The 22,564-nt window shown below is 47.4% G+C and overlaps 1 protein-coding gene across 1 annotated transcript in view; it reads right to left on the reverse strand.

Annotated features, from left to right (window-relative positions):
* Window positions 1-2,374: 2,374 nt before the first annotated feature.
* The window catches only part of HS6ST2 (heparan sulfate 6-O-sulfotransferase 2), a 162,155-nt gene continuing 141,965 nt past the window's right edge, over window positions 2,375-22,564 (reverse strand). Inside the window, exon 2 of the mRNA XM_053274278.1 lies at window positions 2,375-6,676. Within this exon, the coding sequence (XP_053130253.1) occupies window positions 5,977-6,676 (700 nt within the window). The 3' untranslated portion in view covers window positions 2,375-5,976. The remainder of the gene's footprint in view (window positions 6,677-22,564) is intronic.

The raw sequence follows: 22,564 nt of genomic DNA on the forward strand, positions 1-22,564 counted from the left end.
GTTCATCAAGAGCCGGATTCCCAGTCTTGGGTCTTCAGAGGTTGCTGGAGTAGAGCTGCCATCGTCCCCTGTTGCAAAGGCCATTATGGCCAGGGACAATGGGAGTTGTAGTCCAACAACATCTGGTGACCCAGTTTGGGAAACCGGGGTTGCCAACATTCTGGGACATAATGTGGGGCTCAAATCGTGTGTGTGTCTGTATCTGTGTCTTGGGGCGGGGCCATCTCATGGGCAGGGCCATCACTTCTGCAGGTAAGTAAAACTTTATTTTGGTCGCAGGTGTTCTCCCCACTTCCCCTCTGAGCTCTAGGCCCCCCAGCTGCTGCTGTCACAGCCACATCCCCCTCCTCGTCCTGGGCCTCAGAACATAGGAAGCTGCCATATACTGAGTGAGACCATGGGTCCATCTAGCTCAGTATTTGTCTACACAGACTGGCAGCGGCTTCTCCAAGGTTGCAGGCAGGACTCTCTCTCAGCCCTATCTTGGAGATGCTGCCAGGGAGGGAACTTGGAACCTTCGGCTCTTCCCAGAGCGGCTCCATCCCCTGAGGGGAATATCTTAACAGTCCTCACACTTCTAGTGTCCCATTCATATGCAACCAGGGTGGACCCTGCCTAGCTAAGGGGGCAAGTCATGCTTGCTACCACCAGACCAGCTCTCCTCTCTTAAATGTATCTCACTGTACAACTCCTCGGGTGCTGTAGGCAATTGGCCCCGCCCCCTGAGCCACCATTTTGCAACTGACTCCAATTGGTGGACCTTGAAGTTTTAGTAAAAACAACAACCCCAAAGTTCTATTAAGAATCCCTCACATGCCTGAAATCTGCCCCAAATGTACAATTTAGGATCACTTAATCCCCCATCTAGTCCAGCATCCTGTTTCACACAGTGGCCCACCAGATGCCTCTGGAAGCCTACAGGCAGGAATTGAGGGCATGCCCTCTCTCCTGCTGTTGCTCCCCTGCAACTGGTATTCATGCCTCTGAGGCTGGAGGTGGCCTATAGCCTCAGACAAGTAGCCGTTGATAGGCCTCTCCTCCATGAAGTTATCCAAACCCCTCTTAAAGCCATTCAGATTGTTGGCTGTCACCACATCTTGTGGCAGAGAATTCCACAAGGGGATTATGTGTTGTGTGAAGAAGTACTTCCGTTTGCGGGTCCTAAATTTCCTGGCAATCAATTTCATGGGATGACCCCTGGTTCTAGTGTTATGTGAGAGGGAGAAGAATTTCTCTCTATCTACTGTCTCTGCACCATGCATGATTTTCTAGACTTCTATCATGTCTCCCCGCAGTCGTATTTTTTCTAAACTAAATAGCTCCAGGTATTGTAGCCTTGCCTCAGAAGGAAGGTGCTCTAGGCCCCTGATCATCTTGGTTGCTCTCCTTTGCACCTTTCCCAGTTCTACAATGTCCTTTTTTAGATGTGGTGACCAGAATTGTACGCAGGACTCAAGGTGTGGCTGCACCATAGATTTGTATAAGGGCATTATTATATTAGCCATTTTATTTTCAATCCCCTTCCTAATGATCCCTAGCATGGAACTGGCCTTTTTCACAGCTGCTGCACATTGAGTCGACACTTCCAAGGAGCTGTCCACCACCACCCTAAGATCCCTCTCCTGGGAGGGATTATGGGAGTTGTAGGCCAATATCTGCAGGAGGGCCGAAGCTGAGCAGCCCTGATTTAAGAGTAGCTTAAACACAAGAAGGGGGAGCAGAGCTCAGTGGATGGATCTGTGCTTTGCATGAAGGAGGTCCCAGGCCCAGCACTTGGCATCTTAGGTAACCTGGCCCTGGAGAACTGCTGCCAGTCAGAGTAGACAATACTGGGCTCAGTCACAGGTGCCCAACCTTGGCGTTTGGTCATCCCAATGCCCTTAGGTCATTGTGGCTGGGGATGATGGGAGTTGTAGCCCAAGCACATCCATCTTATTTATTTATTATTTCTCTATGTAAACCGCTGAGCCATTTTTGGAAGGGTGGTATAGAAATCGAATGAATGAATGAATAGATTGGGAATCCCTGGGGTAGATGGACCATCAGTCCGACTCACAGAGATGGAGGGAACTTTGGAGGCCAAACAATATTTGTCGTGTCGTGTCGTATCGTATCGTAACCCTTGCTCCATGCAGGAAATCTGGAGCCCATGCGCCCCCAAGAGCCAGCTGCTTGAAGATGTCTCTGCTTGAAGATGTCCAATGAGCGAAGAAAGCAGTCCCCACCACCCACAGGTAACTGGTTCCATTGTCAAAGTGCTCTTACCATTGGGACGTCTTGCCCGATCTCCGACCATTCTAGGCTTCTTTCTGCAGAAGGCAGCTTCAGTGTTTCATACCCAACTGAGCATGTAAATAACCAGTCCACAGTCGGAGACTGTAATTAAGGTTTATTTATCAACTCTATTCTTAAATTACACAATCAAAGTCAGTGGACTCTCTCCCCTCGCCGCCCTGGTTGTGAATCTACACAATATGATACCGGCCTACAGTGGAAATGGGTAAAATTCATACGGCGATGACAAAATTGAATCCTTATATGCATACGTCCCCTATATACAGTAAAGAAAATGAAACAATTCCTTTTATGAACCATGCACACCACAGCATAAAAACAAACCGCTCCTCCTCTGTCAGGTAGGGACCCTTGAACTCAACCAGGGCACACGCCCCGTGAAGGGGTAATGCCTTCGAAATTCGAGAGTGGACTTTTTATCCCTGTAAAAAAACCCAAAATCCATTGGAGATGCTCGACTGGCATGTTATTTTATTATTTATTTTTTTAAAAAACACCGTACGTAAAATTATTTTCCTTGCACGCAGCAAATGATTTTAGCTTTATTTTTTTTTCCTCCCCTAAATATCAAGATTAGCAAACTGTCCATGGCTGCAACAGAATGCCTGGATGGTGTCAATTTTGGACCACTGAAGCAGGCAGACATGGAGGTTTTTTGCCTCTTAAATGTCACGTCTCCAAACTTGCTTGATTTTTGTCACAGATGAAAGACTATCCCGCAAGAGGGGCCTGGTTAAGATTCAATATCCGTGCCACAAGGAAATGCCATTTTCAGATGTCCCCAGCCTAGAACTGAGAAGGTTAAATGATACCAATTCAAGCCGTTACAAATACAGCTATCAAGCATATAAAGTGAAATTATCATCAGTTCTTATGAGAGCCCAAGTAGGAAAAAAACAACCCGGGCTGGTTCTTTTATCACTGTAACATTCACAGGATTTTTGCATAGAGATTTGTTCATCCCAAGTGCATCTACTCGTTTGATCCTTTGCCTTCCATATGGTTTCCCAGTGTCAGCACGAGATGCCTAACTGGATGTTCTCTCGACAGGAGTGAATGAAAGAAAGTTCTAGAAGGATACCAGGCCCCCAAGTGGCAACGCTTCAGAGCCGTGTTGGAAAATGACTAGCGTCCCTAACAGAACATAGGCATTTGGGGGGGGGGGAGCAAGTTCTGTGGGGTTCGGACTTCTGTCAGGATCCTAGAATCACCTGCTGTTGGTGGTACGGTTGGAGGTTGTTTTGTCTGCTTTCCCAAGAATGAACTTGTATGAGGAGATGGACGTGCCAAAATGACTTTAAAAGGGGATTTGGAAAAAATATCACAGAGAATAAGTTTTGTCAATGGCTGTTGGGGAGGATGGCTAGATAGAACCTTCATGCTCAGAGGCAGTCTACCCTGGAATGCCAGGTGCTGGAGGGAGCAACAGTGGGAGAGGGTTTCCCTGCTTGGGGGCTTCCTAGAGGCATCTAGTTGGCCACTGTAGGAAACAGGATGCTGGACTTCATAGGCCTTCGGTCTGAGCCCCTAGGGCTCTAAATGTTCTTGAGATAAACAGGTCACATCTTGTAACAGTCCAACACTTTGTAAGCATGAACCTTGAAAGCGCATGAAAGTGAAACAGAACCACAGAATCTTTCCAGTGATGTCAACCCCGTGATCCCAAATCCAAACTCTCTGCCCCCTGAGCCACATGGGGTGTGCATTCTGGAAATGAGTGAAGGGAGGAGGCACAGCTCAGCAGTAAAGCCCATGTATAAGGATTTATATTCCATCCCCAATCTCTCTAAAAGGGCCCCGGTTCAGCCCGTGGCAGCATCTCCAGGTAGGGCTGGGAAAGACTCCTGCCTGAAACCCTGAAAGGGACGCTGCCAGTCAGTGCTGAGCTAGGTGGACCAAGGGTCTGACTCAGCATAAGGCAGCTTCCTATGTCGCCTGTCTGAAGCCCAGTGTTCTTGAACTGGAAACAGTCACGTGATGCTTGAAAAAGTGTGTGTGTGGGGGGAGACACCTGTCAACCTCCTGCTATCATAGCTTCTAGGTGCTCAGCTTTTATTCCTGTCTAAAACTTCAGCCCTATGGAAGACACTTGAGGCATTCCAAGAACAGTCCACATTTCAAATTGCATCATGAACAATCGACAGAAAAGAAACCACAGGTTCAAACACATCCTCTCCCGAGAAATTCTGCCGCCAAGACGGCCTCTACTGGAAAGTTGCCCGGAGAAAAGTGCTTGGAACAGTTGACTCTCTCTGACTAAACCCTAGCTATCGAGTCCTGGTAGAGAAATCCACGAGTATTCTGAACTGCAAGAAAAACTGGAATACAGGAAATACAGCGTGGAAAACTCTCTGCTTCCAAAACATGAAAGAATCTCCCTACCTCTCCAAAAGTTATTAAAATCTCACTGCCCTGAAAAAGCTGGGAAGAGCATTTTGTGATCTTGAGTAGAGTGAAATGCCCTCCAGTTCATCAAGTTAAGATTTCCCAACCCGCTCTGCGCCATGAAATAAAACAAGCTTAACATCTTTTATGACAGCAGGAGGAAGAACTTTAAAAACTATTGTCTTAAAATATTTCTATAATTCCCAGGTAAATCCCTCCTGTTCTTTGTTAAAAGCTGACATACCCAAACCCTTGCCCATATTTCCTGATCCAAACATTTACCGTTCTGTTCACCGCCATTTGTATTTGGTACCTGCCAAAGGCAGCTGGCATTCACTGAAAATATATTAATAAAATAAAATAAAATAATCGGGGAGGTGGGAAGTTCTTTTTCTCCAGTATGTGTGTGATTAACGCTTTCCTTCTCGGAGCAACTGCTTTTCTACTACGGATCTTTTCCAATAATTGCCAAGCCCTGAAGAATGAATGTTTTGTGTGTCCCAAAGACCCACCCACTCTGGAGGCAGACTCGACATCCTTTCTATGTGACAGTGATGTCATATGATGGGGTGGAGTTTATTGCCCAAAGTGGGCGGAGTTAAGTGGCTATGGCCAGCTGTGTTACAGCTTCTATGGGCTGCGTTAAGGTGGTACAGTCCTACCACTGCAGTCCTTACTGAACTGTCCAGTATTAAATGGAACTAGTTTATGCCCTAACCGTTAATGCTAAGCTTGTAGGGCTTTTGCCATAGATAAAGCAGAGCAGTGCCCCTCTCTGCCCCACAGATGGCCAAAGACAGCTTTCAGTGCCGTATTGGAAGGTCTGGCTCTTTATTGCTCTATTCTGATCTCTATGGGTTTCCTAGGAAAGCTTGTTGGGGCTTTCCCAGGGGGCTACGGAAGATGAGCTGGTGGGCCACACACCACACATAACTCGTAGGCCATCCCACCTCCACACTGTGATCTTTTCCAATTTCCTAGGCTTACAGTGAGCTCAGCATTGTTAGAGCTAAGCAATTTGCCCCTGATAGCTATGGTGGTTTGAGTTGCTCTGCTTAATAGGTCAATATTTTTTTTTATTTTAAAAGGGAGGGATCCGAAACACACAGAGATTAAAAGTTAACCCACATACAGTACGACACGGAATGCAAAAGCAACGGGCAAAGGCCACATGAGAACTCCTTGCCTTCTCCAACCCTGGAAGAAGCAGAGCTTAATCTTGGCTATTCCTTCTGCCATTTGTAGTCCCTTTCTTGGCTCTCTAAGCTGGACTCCTAAAAACCACTCCAGCTTCCATTACCGCCACTGTTCCACATTGCCGATGTAGTCGGAAGTGGAATTTGGGTTGCTCTGTTCTTTGATGTGGACCTGTTGGGCCTTCCACATTCTCCTCTGCTCCTGACGTTTTCTCCGGGCTTCTTGGTGCTCTTTCTGTCTCATGTACTGATACCTTTGCAGGAAAAGATCTTTTGCATAATCGTACAGCTCCATGTCTAAAAAATTGAGGGTCTCGATGCGTGTCTGGGTCTCTCCGTCAATGTCGACGCTGGAGGCCCTTGTGCTATTGTACTGCGTGAACGGCGAGATGAAGTTCATGTTAAACGTCTTCTCAAAGAGATACTGAGTCTTCCTTTGGAATTCCGTCAGGCCAAAGAACGCCATCTGTTTCAGGTTCTCCTTGGCGCTGTCGAGGAGCACTTGGTTCCGTTTCTCTTCCGGCATGACGGACAGATTGTAACATCCTACCAAGATGAGGTCGGCCAGCATGCGGACTTGGCGATTGTTGGCGAGGTTGTATGGGCAGTCCATGAACTCCTGCAGAGAGCAGCCGGACCAGTCGTCCCCCGAGTAGCAGCTGGGCAGCTCCTCTACGGTCGGCGACCTCCCATCACAGACATGCAGCGAAGCCTTCCAAGTCGCCCCTCTTTGGACGTGCCTCCATTCGCTCAAGTAGCGGGACACTGGGTCACGTAGGATTGTGATGTAGTGGAAATTCCTGAGGAGGGAAGGAAAGAAAAGCAAGGAGAAGATTGAAAGCACGGTTTTACTTTGCCTTGCTTTACAGCAGGGGGCAAAAGAGCTTGGGAGGATATCTATCTATCTATCTATCTATCTATCTATCTATCTATCACATTTATATACCGCCTAAACTTTCATCTCTGGGCAGTTAATGTAAAACAAAACACATATAAAAAGCTAAAACAATTCAACAATTTAAAATCAATCACAAAATTAAAACCAATAAATTTTAAAAGGCTGAGAAAGCTTGGTTGAAAACATGAGTTTTCAGATGATTTTTTAAAAAGAATTGTCAGAGATGGAGAGGATCGTATCTTAGTAAAGAGCGCATTCCACAGTCTCGGGGCAGTGACTGAGAAGGCCCGTCTCTGTGTAGCCATCAGACGAGTTGGCGGTAACTGGAGATGGACCTCCTCAGATGACCTCAATGGGCGGTGGGGCTCGTAGTAAAGAAGATGCTCTCTTAAATACCCAGGGCTTAAGCCATTTAGGGCTTTATAAATTATAACTAGCACTTTGTATTTTGCCCGGAAACCTATTGGCAGCCAGTGTAACTCCATCAGCAGAGGAGTAATGTGGTCTCTCCGAGATGACCCAGAGACCAACCTGGCTGCTGCATTCTGAACCACCTGAAGTCTCCAGACTACGTACAAAGGCAGCCCCACGTAGAGCACATTACAGAAGTCAAGCCTGGAGGTCACTGATCTCGAGAAATGGGCACATCTGGCATATCAGCCAGAGCTGGTAGAAAGCACCCCTAGCCACCGCCTCAACCTGAGAAACCAGGGAGAGGTGTGGATCGAGAAGTACTCCCAGACTGTGGAAATGGCAAATGAACTCAAAATCCACAGGATCGCTTAGCTCAGTTATTCTGAAGACTCTTTCTCAGACTCAACGGCAGTGCCACAGGACAGGCAACTGGTGGTAACCCACGTGTTGCTAAACTACAGCTCCCAGCAGCCCCAGCTACAAATGTACTGTGGCTCGGGGTGATGGGAGTTGAAGTTCAGCAACATCTGGAGTATCGCCGGTTGGGAACTCCTGCCACAGGACATACCCTGTACGCATTTAGGTTTACAAAATAAGCTGGCATTAGACTGGAGCACACGAGCACATGACTGGAGTTTGTGCCTGCCCTCATCCAGCCATTATTTTGCAGCTGGGCTCTGGCCAACGCTTGTTTGTTTATTTAATACATTTATAAACCGCCTAACACCTAGATCTCCAGGCGGCATACACAACTTAAAACAATAAAAACTCAATTAAAAACATTTCAAAGGCGCAACGTTAAAAAAAATAGTTTTAGCAAAAAAACACATAAAAACCATTTTAGCAAGAAGTCCAGAGAAAACAGATGTGTCTGAAGTGATTAGGCCTTTTGGCTCTTAAAACCTCCCCCACCAAATTCAGCCTTGCAAGGCTGAAGCCACCTGGCATAGTCACTAGCCCAGACTGCTGACTTCTGCTGGATATAATGTGCCAGAAACGAAGCACAGTTGTTGGTTTGTTTTTTTAAAAGTATCTTTTGGTTAAGCATGTAAAGAAAGAAAAGAGGCAGGAAAGAAGTGGAAGACCCCAAGTCGAACCATTTTACGGGCTGCGCAGTGTCACAAATCAAGACCTCCAGGCCAAATTTACGAGCCGCTCTCTGCAAAGACCTCCGGGCAAGAGATGGCAGTTTGCTCATGAGGGATGAGTCACTCGCCTGGCAGAACCCACACGGCAGCGGATCTTGACGGCTGCTCCGGGGACAGGCTACGCAGGCTGCAAACATATGTACTCTAAATGTCACGGATATCTGCAGGGGGAATTGCAGCGGCGGCTTAGAATAGAGATGGCCAGGGAGAGAGCAGGGGGCCTGGAATGAACCGGCTGACCCTCGTGGGCAGCGTCGACCCGCTACTGCGTGGCAGCATCCATATTGAAAGGGAAAGGAGGAAGACCGGCGTTTTGAATTCACTGCAGTCCCTCTGCCCTCGTGATGCCTTTTTTCCTCTTTAAAAAAGGCATTTCTTTCTCCCTCTCTACTTTCCAATAAGCTTATGAGATCACCCAGATTTCTGTGTGTGGGTCCGTGTGGGTCCCCCTATCGAATTCACAATGCCTGGACCCATTTGAACCAAATTTGGTACCATTGTAGGGACCCACAGCAACACCTCAATGATGTAATTTGTGATGATGGCATCCGCCCCAATTCAAGATGGCGGATGTGCGAATGTTTGAGGCCCAAGTGGCTAATTTGTGAACCGTCTAACCGATTGGAACCATATTTAATACTATTGAAGGGACACCTTAACGGCGTCATTTGCGATGATGTCATCCACCCCAAATCAAGATGGCAGACGCGTGAACATTTGAGGTGGAAGCAGGAACCGATCTGAACCAAATTTAGTACAGTTGTAGGGACACCGCATCAGCACAGTTTGTGATGTCATCCGCCCCAATTCAAGATGGCGGCCGCATGCGCATTTGAGGCGGAAGCGGGTTAACTTGTGAAGACGGTAATTACCAATTAAGATTAAAGTGAAAGGAAAGGAGGCAGATAAGTTCTTACGAGAACATCTCGTTTAAAATGTGAAAACTCATTATGCTGCTAGGTAGATAGATAGATATTCTTTATTACAGTCATCAAGCAGATCAACGATCATCACACAATTTGCAGCAGGCAGTAAGAGCCTACATCAAAGTAAGCACCTCTTTGCATACTTTACAAGCTATAAAGCAAAACCTAGCCACTTTTAGAGAAATAAAATCATCACAATCAGACGAAAGGTCATAATGCTGCTGCTGCTGCCCTTTGCCGGATTTGTCTCAAGTCCTCCATACTCCATACCTAAAATGACCACTTTGCCCTATGCGAAGGGCTATAGCAAATAAATAAAATAGAATAAAATAAAAGACCATGTTAATGGAGGTCAGCTCATCAGGGGCTACTTCTGTTCTGTTCTGTGCTCCTGCCAGATTAGGGCTGTAGTGGTTAAGAGCAGTGCCTTTTCCGAAGAGGCTCCTAAGCTGTGGAATCACAGAACCGTGGGATATGAGAGTCCAAAGGGAATGGGGAGGTCTTTTAGTCCAACCCCCGGACAGTTGGCTGCCCTGCCTCTGTTTGAATATCTCCAGTGAAGAAGAGCCTGCTACTTCATGAGGCAGATTGTTCCACTGTCCAACCGCTCTCCCAGTTAGAAAATTCCTCCTAATATCTGGCCTGAATTGGTTTCCTTGCAACTTCTACCTGTTGGTTCTAGCACAGCCCTCAGGAGCAACAGAGAACAAGGAACGCCTTGCCTCAGAAGATAAAGTAGTCCACATTCTTTTTCAGGTTTCAAAAAGGGCACAAACACTTCTTTTTTTCCAGAAGGCAAGGGATGATTTAATGACCCCCATGTTCCGGGACTATGGTCAGAAGGCACAAAGCAAAGCAAGTTTGCTAAAACGTAAGCAGATCTGTCTCTGGCCAGGTTAGGGGATGCGCTGCAGACCCCGTGGATGCTACTTTGGGTCCTGTTGTGGAAGGGATGGAAGGATATTCTGTTTTGATTGACTTTTAAAATATTATTGTTTGTTTTTATAACTCTTTCATGACTGCTTTGATCTCCTGGAAAAGGAGTTCATAAACGTTTGCATGAAAGAAAGACAAGGAGGAAATTGCATTCCTGCCTTCAAGGACTGTTCTAAGGAACCCTAGAATTTCAGAGTTGGAAAGGACCGTGGATACCTTGGAGATCAACCCCCAGGAAACTGTTACAGCACCCCTGACCAGCCTTTATTGGGAAACTGCCAGTGTAGGAGCGCCCACAACTCCATGAGCCAGCCTGTTCCACTGATGAATAGCTCTTACAGTTAAGCGATTCTTCCTAATGTCTAGCTTAAAGCTGCTTCAGAACTACTGAACATACAAGGATCTCAGCCCTTGAATGCACTATATGAATATTGAGTGTTATTACCTACATATAGTTCAAGCTCACCTTCCGCTATACTGGGGTAGGCAACCCCTTAGACAACCAGGGGTAGGCAACCAGCGTAGGCAACCGGGGGTAGGCAACCAGGGTAGGCAACCGGGGGTAGGCAACCAGGGTAGGCAACCGGGGGTAGGCCTTTGGGCACTCCAGATGTTCTGAATTACAACTCCAATCACCCCCAGCCACAATTCATTATGGCTGAGGATGCTGGGAGCTGTAGTTTCAGCAACATCTGGAGTGCCCCAAGGTTGCCTACCCTGGTCTAGATTGTAAGTATGGTAAAAGTTTTATCTTGCAAAGCCATAAAACAAAAAAAACTTTCTTATAATTAAATGAAATAAAATGAAACAAGAGCACAGCACTGTTTACGATGAACGTCGCCCTGCTTCAAATGTTGTTTAGAAAACGGACATGCTGGCCCTTTTCAGATGTTTTGGGTTGTTCCTTCCTATGTCCATCAATCATGGCACAGGAACGGAGTCAGTCCATTGGTCCATCTCGCTCAGTATTGTCTACACAGACTGGCAGCGGCTTCTCCAAGGTTGCAGGCAGGAATCTCTCTCAGCCCTATCTTGGAGATGCTGCCAGGGAGGGAACTTGGAACCTTCTGCTCTTCCCAGAGCGGCTCCATCCCCTGAAGGGAATATCTCACAGTGCTCACACATCAAGTCTCCCACTCATATGCAACCAGGGTGGACCCTGCTTAGCAGAGGGGAAACTGATGCTTGCTACTATAGGACCGGCTCTCCTGCACACCACAATCAATTGTGCTTAGGAATGATGGGAGTTGTAGTCCAACTGGAGTGCCTCAGGCTGGTCACTCCTGTTATAAATCATAGCTGTTTAGATTCACCATTGTAAACAAACAATGAGCATATATCTTTTGCTTTTTAAGTCTTTTCCTCACTGCTTCCTGCACCTAAGGCATCCACTAGATGTCATTGTTCCACAGAAAATGGCTGCTGGGTGGACTTCAATGGAGGAAAACTTCAATGGACTTCAGGACATGCGTGTTTGTGGCATTACCACTGTTTTCATCTCAAAACACAACAAAACAAAAACAAGAGAATCAACCTAGTTAATCAGGTTCGACAGAGAGCACGTAAGGTTTGCGGAAGCCGATTCCAGAGACACTGAGGTTGTTCACATGCCCTTTGAGAATGCCGGGGAGGGCGTGAGGGGGTGGGAGGCAGGATAACACCTACCTTCCCCTCAGGTGATCTGGCATGGTCCCGTGCCATATGACTGGTGCTTCTGTGAGCCGTGCAGCATTCTAGGTGCCGGGAAAATGCATCTCGACCTCCAGATATCCCACAATACACAGCATGATGAGAAAGATGCATTGTGGGATCCTGCAATGAGTTGGGCACTCTAGGCATCGGGCTCTGTGTCTTTCATGCCATTTTACCCAGGTAAATGGTTGGGTGAAAATCTCAGGCTACCCAGGAGGGCTACACCAGGATCGGTCTTGATCCCAGCACTTCACACGAGCAGCACTACCCTGGTAGGGCTCAGTGGTCCCTCTAATTTTTTTTCCCATCTCTGTGCGGAATGAGTTTTGTTCTGGGCAGCAGCATAAAGGCATCGTGTGCACACATGCGTTCAGAGTGGGGCCTTCCCAATTCAATCTGAGTGGGATCTTAAATTAACTGAGCGGACACCAGAAAACCTGTAAGTGCACGCACGTGTGCACGCCTTAGAGGGAACAGTGGAAGGTCTGCCCAAGCATGGGTAGGGCGGCTTGTATGAACGGCCTGGCTGACATAGTCGTCCCCTGGCCTGAGGGCGGACTGCGGAGAATTTTCTCCAACAGCAAAAATTCTCAAGTTTCAAGGTTCTTAAGAGTTCCCTCATGGAGAAATGGAAATTTCCAGAAATTTCAAGAAACAGCAGGGAATTTTTTCAGAAGGTTTCTTATAGCAATAGCAATAGCACTTACATTTATATACCGCTTTATAGCCGGAGCTCTCTAAGCGGTTTACAATGATTTTAGCATATTGCCCCCAACATTCTGGGTACTCATTTTACCGACCTCGGAAGGATGGAAGGCTGAGTCAACCTTGAGCCCCCCTGGTCAGGATCGAACCTGTAACCTTCTGGTTACAGGGCGGCAGTTTTACCACTGCGCCACCAGGGGCTCCTTCTTCACAGTCCTTATCCTCACAACAGCCCTGTGAGATGGGTGGGGTTGAGAGAGGCCTAACCAGTGAACGCAAGGGCCTCACTTGACTTCTTCAGGGGAAGATAAATTGTAGCTGAGGAAGATGGGAGTAGCAGTTCCGCAACATCTGGAGCACCATAGGTTCAGAAGCCCTGCAATCCAGTATACAGTAGGGTTCCCCACCTTGGATTGCCAGATGTAGATGGACTACAACTCCCGTCATCCCCAGGCACAATGGTCTCCGGCTAGTGTGGCAGGGGTTGGTGGGATTTGTAGTCTGGCTACATCTGGGGACCCAAGGTTGGGAATGCTGGTGTAGTGAATTTGCCTTGCTAAATATATGTGCCTAAGAGATATGTAAGGGCCATGTAATGGCAAAGCAGGGAAATGACTTGATTGGCAAGCCAGAGATTGCCGGTTCAAATCCCCGCTGGTACCTACATCAGGCAGCAGCGATATAGGAAGATGCTGAAAGGTGTCCTCTCACACTGTGCGGGAGGAGGCAATGGGAAACCCCTTCTGTATTCTACCAAAGAAAACCACAGGGCTCTGTAGCCTCCAGGAGTCAACACCAACTCAACGGCACACTGTACCTTTAAGAGATGTATAAGTTTTGTAGAAGGTGAGTGCAGAGGAGGCAACCAGGGCTTTCTCGAAGGAGGGGAGGCCAAGCAAACCGTAAAGACAAAAGGCTGTGGCACCAATCAATAAGAAGTTAATGTAGAAAGGGAAACAAAATCCTCTGCCAGAATCAATGCTGCGTGCAACGTGCATCTCATCATTGCTCGAATTCTTTTAACCTTTTCACTTTTGCCGTCTTGGGCTGCGGAGTGGTGACAGGGGAAGATTTAGTGAGGTAGAAAAGCAGAGGGCGGGGGGGGGAGACACACACCAGGAAACAACAAAACCGTCCCCATTATTATGGAAGGTAGCAATAACTTGTATTCTGAGAGAGGGAGAAACATTTCTCGGTTTTCTCCGGACTGTGCACCCTCTTATAAATCTCGATGTCGGGATATCCTTGGGTGGGGGCGGGGAGCTGTTCCGAGGCGGGGCTCCCCCCGCATGGCTCTCCCTGGGTTTGTCCGGCCGTGTAGGGGAGCTTGGTGCCGAGGCAGCCACCTGCATCCACACTGACTGGCCCCCGCAGAGAACAAGCAAGATGCTGGCATAGAATGACGAGTTCTCGCAAGACTTGGGGGACTCTCGCAAGATCTTGCTCCGAGATTTCAGCTGGTGCTGAGGTCTCACGAGGTCTGCCCCGACTGCTGGGGACTATATAAAGGAGGACTGGCCGATGATGAGGGGCCAGATCAGGAGGAGGATGGCTTCTACTGGCAAGAGCCCTGTGACTCCTGCTGGGCACTGGGGAACAAGGCTGGGAAAGGCTTGTGAGCTGAACTAACATAGGAACATAGGAGCATAGGAAGCTGCCATATACTGAGTCAGACCATTGGTCTATCTAGCTCAGTATTGTCTTCACAGACTGGCAGTGGCTTCTCCAAGGTTGCAGGCAGGAGTCTCTCTCAGCCCTATCTTGGAGATGCTGCCAGGGAGGGAACTTGGAACCTTCTGCTCTTCCCAAAGCGGCTCCATCCCCTGAGGGCAATTATCTTCCAGTGCTCACACATCCAAGTCTCCCATTCAAATGCAACCAGGGCAGATCCTGCTTAGCTAAAGGGACAAGTCATGCTCGCGACCACAAGACCAGCTCTCCTGGTCTTGTGGCCGGGAAAGACCTCGGCCTGCTAAGACCCAGGAGAGGCGCTACCAATCAGGCTGTCTCAACTCTGCTAACTCAGTATCTTACATTATAACCGTATCTGGCTCCTAACTGCACTTTGACGGGCACCCAGAGGCAGATTTGGGCTCTGTGCTTTAAGACACATTTTCTGCCTGCAGCCATCTCAGCGCCAGTGATAACACAGGCAGCTGCTTCAAAGTTTCACAGCCTTTGTAGAATCTCAGCTGCGATCCGACAGAAGCCAGCCCGTTCCTTCAAATGAGATATATGTCGTGGGAGGATTCACTAAGACCCTAAACCATGGCCGGCCAACCCGAGGCTCTCCAGCTGCTGGACTACAACTCCCAACACCCCCTGCTGCCGCTGTAGTCCAGCAGCTGGAGAGCCTCGGGTTGGCCTCCCACCCTAAACCATTTGCTGATCTTAGTAAAGTGTGCCGTTGGGTCGGTGTCGACTCCTGGCGACCACGTCTGGGAATCCCTGTTAGAGGGAACATGGGCCAAGACCGGAACCTGTGCTCTTGGGTAAACATGGTGCATCTTGGGAGACTCTCTGAAGCGTGGAGAGCTCCGAGAGCAAGACAGCCTCGGCGAAGACCAGAAAAGTCCACCGGAGAACATCCGCGTTCCTTCAGGGAACGGCAATGTGGAGAGAAACCAAGCGGGAGGAAGCAAGGTTTTGTCACCACTGCAGCAGAGCTCAGAGGAGAACGCAAAAACCCAAAGCGGAGATCTGGAGTTCCTGAGGCATGAGAACAGAACTGAAAAGCAGCACTTGGGGACTCTGCTGCGAAGGGGAAACGGGACCGAGAGGGAATCAGATGGCTGATAGCTGGGCGTCAACACGTCCGTCCTAAAAAAAAGTGACATGGATCAGCCGGATTTTTCAGTTGTCGTCATCTGCCTTTTAATGATGGTTTTCAGAAAAGCACAAGGGCGTTAGAGAGAGGGGGGAGGCTACAGCTTATCATTAGATAAACTTCTCCTCTAAGCACAACAGTTTGGGATACTCTTACAGAACCCATTACTTCAAACCTTTAATATCATTTCATTCCTTTTCTACAGGAGGCATCAGAGGAAGCCAGATCTCTTTGCACCTGAACGACTTCAGGAGAACAAGCCTCGCCAGCCATTTCAAAAATGCTTCCGTCCTCCTGGGGGGGACGGGGAAAGAATTATTCCATGGTTCCCTCAAAACAGTGACTGCGGTGACCTAAAAACATATTATAAAATGGATTTGTATCAGGCTCTGGAGTGATAACCAAAATGCCCTAGAGTTGATTTTTGCATGATTTAACAGGGGGAGAACGATCAAGTTATAGGCAAGACTTGGGTATTGTAATTGATACTTGTTCTAATGATGAGCTGGAAGTCATTTTTTAAAAAAATTATTATTTTTTAAAATTGTCTTCTTTCTTTTTTGTGTGTGTATGTGTCTTATGTTGTGGAAAAATTGAATAAAAAGTTATTGGGGGGAAAACAGTGACTGTGGGACAAGTTAAACTCTGCATATGCTCAGGAGCACTCTCCTCTTTTATGCCTTCAGTTGTACTAGGTAGAGATGCCACAAAGAATGCTGGGTTTAGGCTCAGAAATGAACTTTGGGGGCTCAATAATGCTTGCCTCTGAGGAGGGGCAAACATTATGAGCCCCTAAATTCTCTTTCCGCTCTGGTCAAGTTCCACAATATCTATAGCCACAAAAACTTTTAAACATGTAGGCAATGAATTATATTGCAACTTTCTTTTAACCCTCCCTTCGAGGAACTCATAGTATACATCCTTCTTCCTTTCATCTTTAAAAGATGAAAGGTTCGCCTATCTCACAGGGTTCACAACAACCCTGTGAGGTAGGCGACCCAAAGTTGCCCAGTAAGGTTTGATCCCAGATCTCACTGTCCAAGTCCAATACTCTACTCACTGTTGGTACAGAAGTTTTCCAGCGTCGGATCTTAAGTCCCTGCATAACTGCTTGCCATGCCAAGCAGAAACAGGCTCTATTATGCAAAGCCATACAAATTACAGAATAAACCCTACAGCCCTGCAAACGTGCTTCACATATCATCATAGGCCTACCTACTGGAGCCAGGTGCAAAATGGGGGCTCAGGGGAACGGAGCCCCTAATATTTTGCATGTACAAGTCCACATCTAAGTGACCACACATCACACATCAGAGGTGCGACCACAAAACTCTACAAAACAGAGTATAAAGATCTGGTCAAAGGCAACCAATTCATGCACCTATTTTACAAGGGAGGAAACGGAGGCTGAGAAAGAAGCTATTAGCACAGGGACAGCCACGTCAGTGTTGTTTTATATTTTTAACTTCTGATTTTACATGCTGATTGGGAGTCAATCTCCTGCAAACCACCCATAGGGCGATCAATAGCTCCCATGCTTCCTTCTGCCACCTCTGCTCTAAACCAGTGGTTCCCAACCCGGAGGGGGTCTCCAGGTGTTGCTGAACTACAACTCCCAGCATCCCCAGCGACAATTTATTGTGGCTGGGGCTGATGGGAATTGTAGTTCAGCAACATCTGGAGGCCCCCAGGTTGGGAACCACTGCTCTAATCTATCACACACAGTTGGAGACAGTGTTCCCTCTAACAGGGATTCTCAGATGTTGTTGACTACAATTCCCGGAATACCCAGCTGCATTGCCTTTTGCTTGGGGATTCTGGGAGCTGTAGTCAAAACCATCTGGGAATCCCTGTTAGAGGGAATACTAGTTGGAGACAAGTGTGACGTCTGGCCTACTGGAACTCTTCACTCCTTCTGGCACCTCATCAAACAGATGATGATGATTGATGGAGGAACAATGACAGGATGAGGCTATAGCAGACTGCGGCCCTCCAGATGTTGCTGAACTACAACTCCCAGCATCCCGAGCCACACTTTATTGTGGCTGGGTATGCTGGGGGTTGTAGTTCAGCAACATCTAGAGGGCTGCAGTTTGGGGACGCGTGGGCTATAGCGTTGAGGGGTGTGAGGAGAAACATTAAAACCCTCACACAGCAGAGCATGCTCTGGTGGTAAAGAAATCCAGCCCAAGAGATTATCTGGAGACATTAGTTTGAGTTCAAAAAAACAAAGATGTATTCAGAAACTAAACGTCACATACTACCGTGTTTCCCCGAAAACAAGACAGTGTCTTATATTAATTTTAGCCCCCCAAAATGCACTAGGGCAATTAGTGGTACATCAGAAATTACTGCTAGGTCTTACTTTCGGGGAAACAGGGTAAGAGAGAGCCATTGAAAAACATACACAAACAGGCACTAGCCTTCAACGACTGAACAATCCTGACTGACTCTAACTGACCAAGAGAGACCCATGATCTTCTCATCATGCCTCTAGTGGCCAGAAGAAGTTACTGTGATGCTAAGAGCAAGAATCAAATGCTTAGAATGCTTTAGGATTCTCACTTCTAACACACAGCTCAGTGGAAGAGCCTTTGCTCTGCATGCAGAAGGTCCCAGGTTCATTCCCTGGGGGCATCTGCAGGCAGGGCTGGGATAGATCCACCTGAAACGCTGGAGAGCATCTGTCACTCAAGAGTAGACAATACTGAGTTTGCTGGACCAAGGGTCTGACTCCGTAGGAAGCAGCTTCAGGTATTCACCAGGAGCATCTAGAGCTGAATGGTATAGAACCTACTTTGTCCCCGGCTAATAGGCAAGGAAGCATCTTTCAAAGTGGTGGCATCTGCCCTATTCAGTCCCAGCACAGCATCCCTCCAGTGGCTGTTGCTGGTGTCTACCTTGTGCTTCTTTCAGATCAGGGCTGCACACCTACAGCCCTCCAGCAGATGCTGGACTACAGCTCCCATCATCCTTGACCATTGGCCACTGTGGCTGGGGATGATGGGATGTGTAGTACAACAGTTGTGCAGGTCCCCCTTTTTTTAAAGATTGTGAGCCCTTTGGGGGGACAGGGAACCATTTTATTATTATTATTCTTTGAAATAATAATATTGCATTTGTACTCTGAGAACTTTTTCATTGAAAAGCGGTATAGAAGTAATAGTAGTGCAGCAGCAGTAAGCATGAAGAAGGTCACCGATTCAATCCCTGGCAGCATCTCCAAGTAGGACTGGGAAAGACCCCTTTCTGAAACCCTGGAGAGTTGCTGCCAGTCAGTGTAGACAATACTGAGTTAGATAGACCAATGGTCTGACTCAGTATGGGGCAGCTGCCTATGCAGTTATGTAACTGGCTCCACACATCTCTAGAGAAGTTACTAAAAAAATAGTGAACACTCTGAAAATCTCCAGTCAGTCATTTTCCTTCTGCTTATAATTAACCCACGACAGTATAACACCACCGCCTTACTGCGCCCAGTGGAAATGCGGGGTGCAAGCCTGATCTTGCACACAGTGATGGCAATTTCCAAGGTCAAGCATAAAGATTCAAGGGGGAAGAGGAGGAATGGAGCATGGGCTTTCTTGAAGACTATAAGCACTCACCAGTGTGCTCCCCTTTCCATCCTTGATAGCCTGGGAGACTCGTAAAAGTTTCAGCTTGAAGTCACAGCTCATTAAGGATACAGAGACACCATTTTCCCGAGCAGTGAATGGATGTTTTAAGCAGACATAAACGTGATGTGTCTTTTAGGAACCACCACGTTTGCCCCCATTGGCATCTGGTGAATCAAATTATTCACTTACAGACAGAACAGTGCCACAGTGCCCACAGAGCGTGCAAGATGTTTTCTGCTCACAGATCAAATGTGCTACAAGTACGTGGTCGGTCTCACAGCTTATGACAGGGGCTCTCAAAAGGGGTCTCCAGACATTGTTGGACTACAACTCCCATCATCCTTCGGCCACTGTGGTTGTGGATGATGGGAGTCGTAGTCCAGCAGAATCTGGAGACCTAAGTGTGAGCGCTTACGATCAAGATAGAAAGAACTACTCAACTCATACAGAGAGGGAATTGGGCAGCTGCAAGCCCCGCCCCCCTCCACTGAAAGCCCTCCAAGGGCACCTCTGCCTTCCCAGCATGCTTTGTGGTGCCAGCAGACTGAAAAGTTCATGACCAGTCAGTGGCTGCCCTTCCATTGGCTACGAAGGAGCAGGAAGCCAAAGCTACTTCAGCTTCAGGATCATAGAGTGGGCTTTGCAGGGCTGCTGTGTCCACTGACGGCGGACACTGTAGGCACAGCCCTCTATGGTTCCTGGGTGCGGGAGGGCAAACAGGGGGCCGTTCGGTAGAAGAGGCACACGAGTTCTCACGACCAGATAATCAAGGGAGGAGGGCTCCCTCAGTTAAAAGCTGGGTAGAAAAGCAGGGTAGCTCTGCTCAAACCAACCAGGGCTGGAGGGATCAGCCTGGCGATTGTGCAAATGTGGGTAGATGATTTCAACAGCCCTGTGAACCCGTCTAATCTTTTACAACCACATGAAAACAAAACCCTCGAGGGATTCAGCAGTATATCAAGGTGTCCAAAAAGAATCCAGACAGATACATATATTTTGATATAATTATGATAAACCTATACCCTTAGGGAACACTATCCAGTTACACAGGGGGGTATAAATCTCAATCAACAAAACTATATCTATATACACACGACATAGTTATTCGTTATCTCTCTATCAAATTAAAAAGTCCAATCGTCCAAAAACCCATCAACAAGATGGGAGAGGTCCCAGTCAGTCTTCCCAATGTCTTGTTTTAGCCGAGGGACAACATACCATAGTTTTGCCAGCATCTGTTCATGGAAAGGCTGTTGCCAGACGTGTTTCAGCTCTAACTGAGTCTTCTTCAATGGCAAATGCAGTATTTGACAACATATCATGTATACCGTTTACCTCTACCCAACCTAAGACAGCATTACTTTTAGCTGCCCCACTATATATATATCTGGATTCTTTTTGGACGCCTTCTTTGAAAGGCCATCCTCCTTTCCAGCAGCAACTCCCAGCACTCGGATGGTGGCAGTTTTTCATTTTCCAGAGTCCAGACAGCCTCCTCCGAATCTTAATGCCTCATTGATTAATAATACAGTACATAAAGATTTCATCTCCCCCCCTCCCACTTCCCCTCTCTCTCTCTCTCTTTTGCCCTGCACAGAGTAATACATTATGGAGGCAAATCTATTTTGCTAACGGAAAAGTTTGCTTGAGGAGAAAAATTTGGAGCTTTGACATTCGGGAAATTACAGTCATCTGTAAAACACGATTGATACGGCCGGGCTAACATTTGCATTGCTGCCACACAGCCAGAAGATTGAGGTTAGAGTCAATGGTGCCGTTTGACAAAAGGCACTTTCCAGATTCTTGGCGGGGGCGAGGAAGCCCATCTTAGAAACAAAACTATCCCCTGATGCTCTGGTTCACAGTCACGGGATGCTTCTATAAGAGTCAGCAGGGAGGAGGGCCACTGGGGTGAGACCTGGGTTCGAATCCCCCCCTACTCTGTGGACAGAAAGCTCTGTGGGCAATTCTGGGGGGCTCATATTCTCCCAGAACAGCCTCCCTTGCAGGAGTGTTAGGGGGAGAAAATGGGATGGAGGAGAAACCCACATGTGCTGCCCTGAGATCCTTGGAGAAAAAAATAAAAATACATTGAAATGGGGAAATGAATACTCTTTCAAAATGAGGGGAGGGGAGCTTGGGGTAAAGGTAAAGTGTGCTGTCAAGTCGATGTCGACTCCTGGCGACCACAGAGCCCCTGCAGTTGTCTTTGGTCGAATCCAGGAGGGGTTTGCCATTGCCTCTTCCCACGCAGTATGAATTGATGCCTTTCATCATCTTCCTATACACTGCTGCCTGATATGGGTGTTTCCCCATAGTCTGGGAAACAGACCAGCAGGGATTCGAACCGGCAACCTCTGGCTAGCTAGTCAAGTCATTTCCTAGGCAGCACGCATGAATTGTCCCCTTTGCTAAGCAGGGCCTGCCTTGGTTTGCATTTGGATGGGAGACTACATGGGAACGCTGTGAGATACTCCCTTTAGGGGTGGGGATGTAGCTCAATGGGAGAACATCTGCTGACTTGCATGCAGAATGTCCCAGGTCCACCCCGCCCCCGGCATCTCCAGGTAGTGCTGCGGGAGATTGCTCTACACAAATTCTGAGCAAGGTTTATAACCTCTTTATAACCTGAGATTATATTTATCGTCTGTCATCAGGTTGCTGTTAATGTACTGGACACAAGTTTTAGGCTGTAGTTCAAGAGTCTCGTTCTGAAACACAATCTCCTTTGCATGGAAACCCAATTTTGTATCCTGGCGACTGCCTAGCATGTTGGGTTTGGACTGCGGAGACCTGGGTTCAAATCCTGCTCAAAGCATGCAGGGCGATGTTGGGTCTAACCTGCCTTACAGGGCTGTTGTGAAAAATAAGGGGGTGTGTGTCTATGTGAGTTCTTTGGAAGAAGGGTGAAATAAAAGCTAATATATATAATTCTGATTTTCTGAATGTATCAGTGCTTGGGGACCAAGACACGAGTTAATAAAATGAGCATGTCTATGATATTTAATGAACACGTCTATGATATTTGCATTTTAAAAAAAATACATTAAGATAATCTTAATTATCTTAATAATTAAGCAAGCCTGGGTTGACCAAATGCATATCATGAATTCAGTTGCATGTTGCGAAAGCACATGTGCTTATTTTTCCGCATCAAATGTGAAGAACAGGGGTTCTCAACCTGTGGTCCTCCAGATGTAGCTGAATTACAACCCCCATCACCCCCAGCCACTGTGGCTGGGGATGATGGGAGTTGTAGTTCAGCAATGTCTGGAGGCCCCCCGGTTGGGAACCCCTGGTTTAGAGCAGAGGTGGCAGAAGGGAGCTTGAGATCTACTGAGGAAGTTGACCTACCACACAAAAGCAGGGGAAAGACTTTGAAGAACAGCGGGGAAATGCAAATAGATCTGAGAAGAGGAATGAAGGCTGGAAAAATTAGGACTGACAAAAGGAACAACTGTTTCACACAGCACAATATTAACCTATGGAGAGCTGGGCTTGTGGTAGCAAGCATGACTTGACCCC

The sequence above is a fragment of the Hemicordylus capensis genome, chromosome 11, assembly GCF_027244095.1.
Source record: "Hemicordylus capensis ecotype Gifberg chromosome 11, rHemCap1.1.pri, whole genome shotgun sequence".
In the NCBI taxonomy this organism is placed as follows: Eukaryota; Metazoa; Chordata; class Lepidosauria; order Squamata; family Cordylidae; genus Hemicordylus; species Hemicordylus capensis.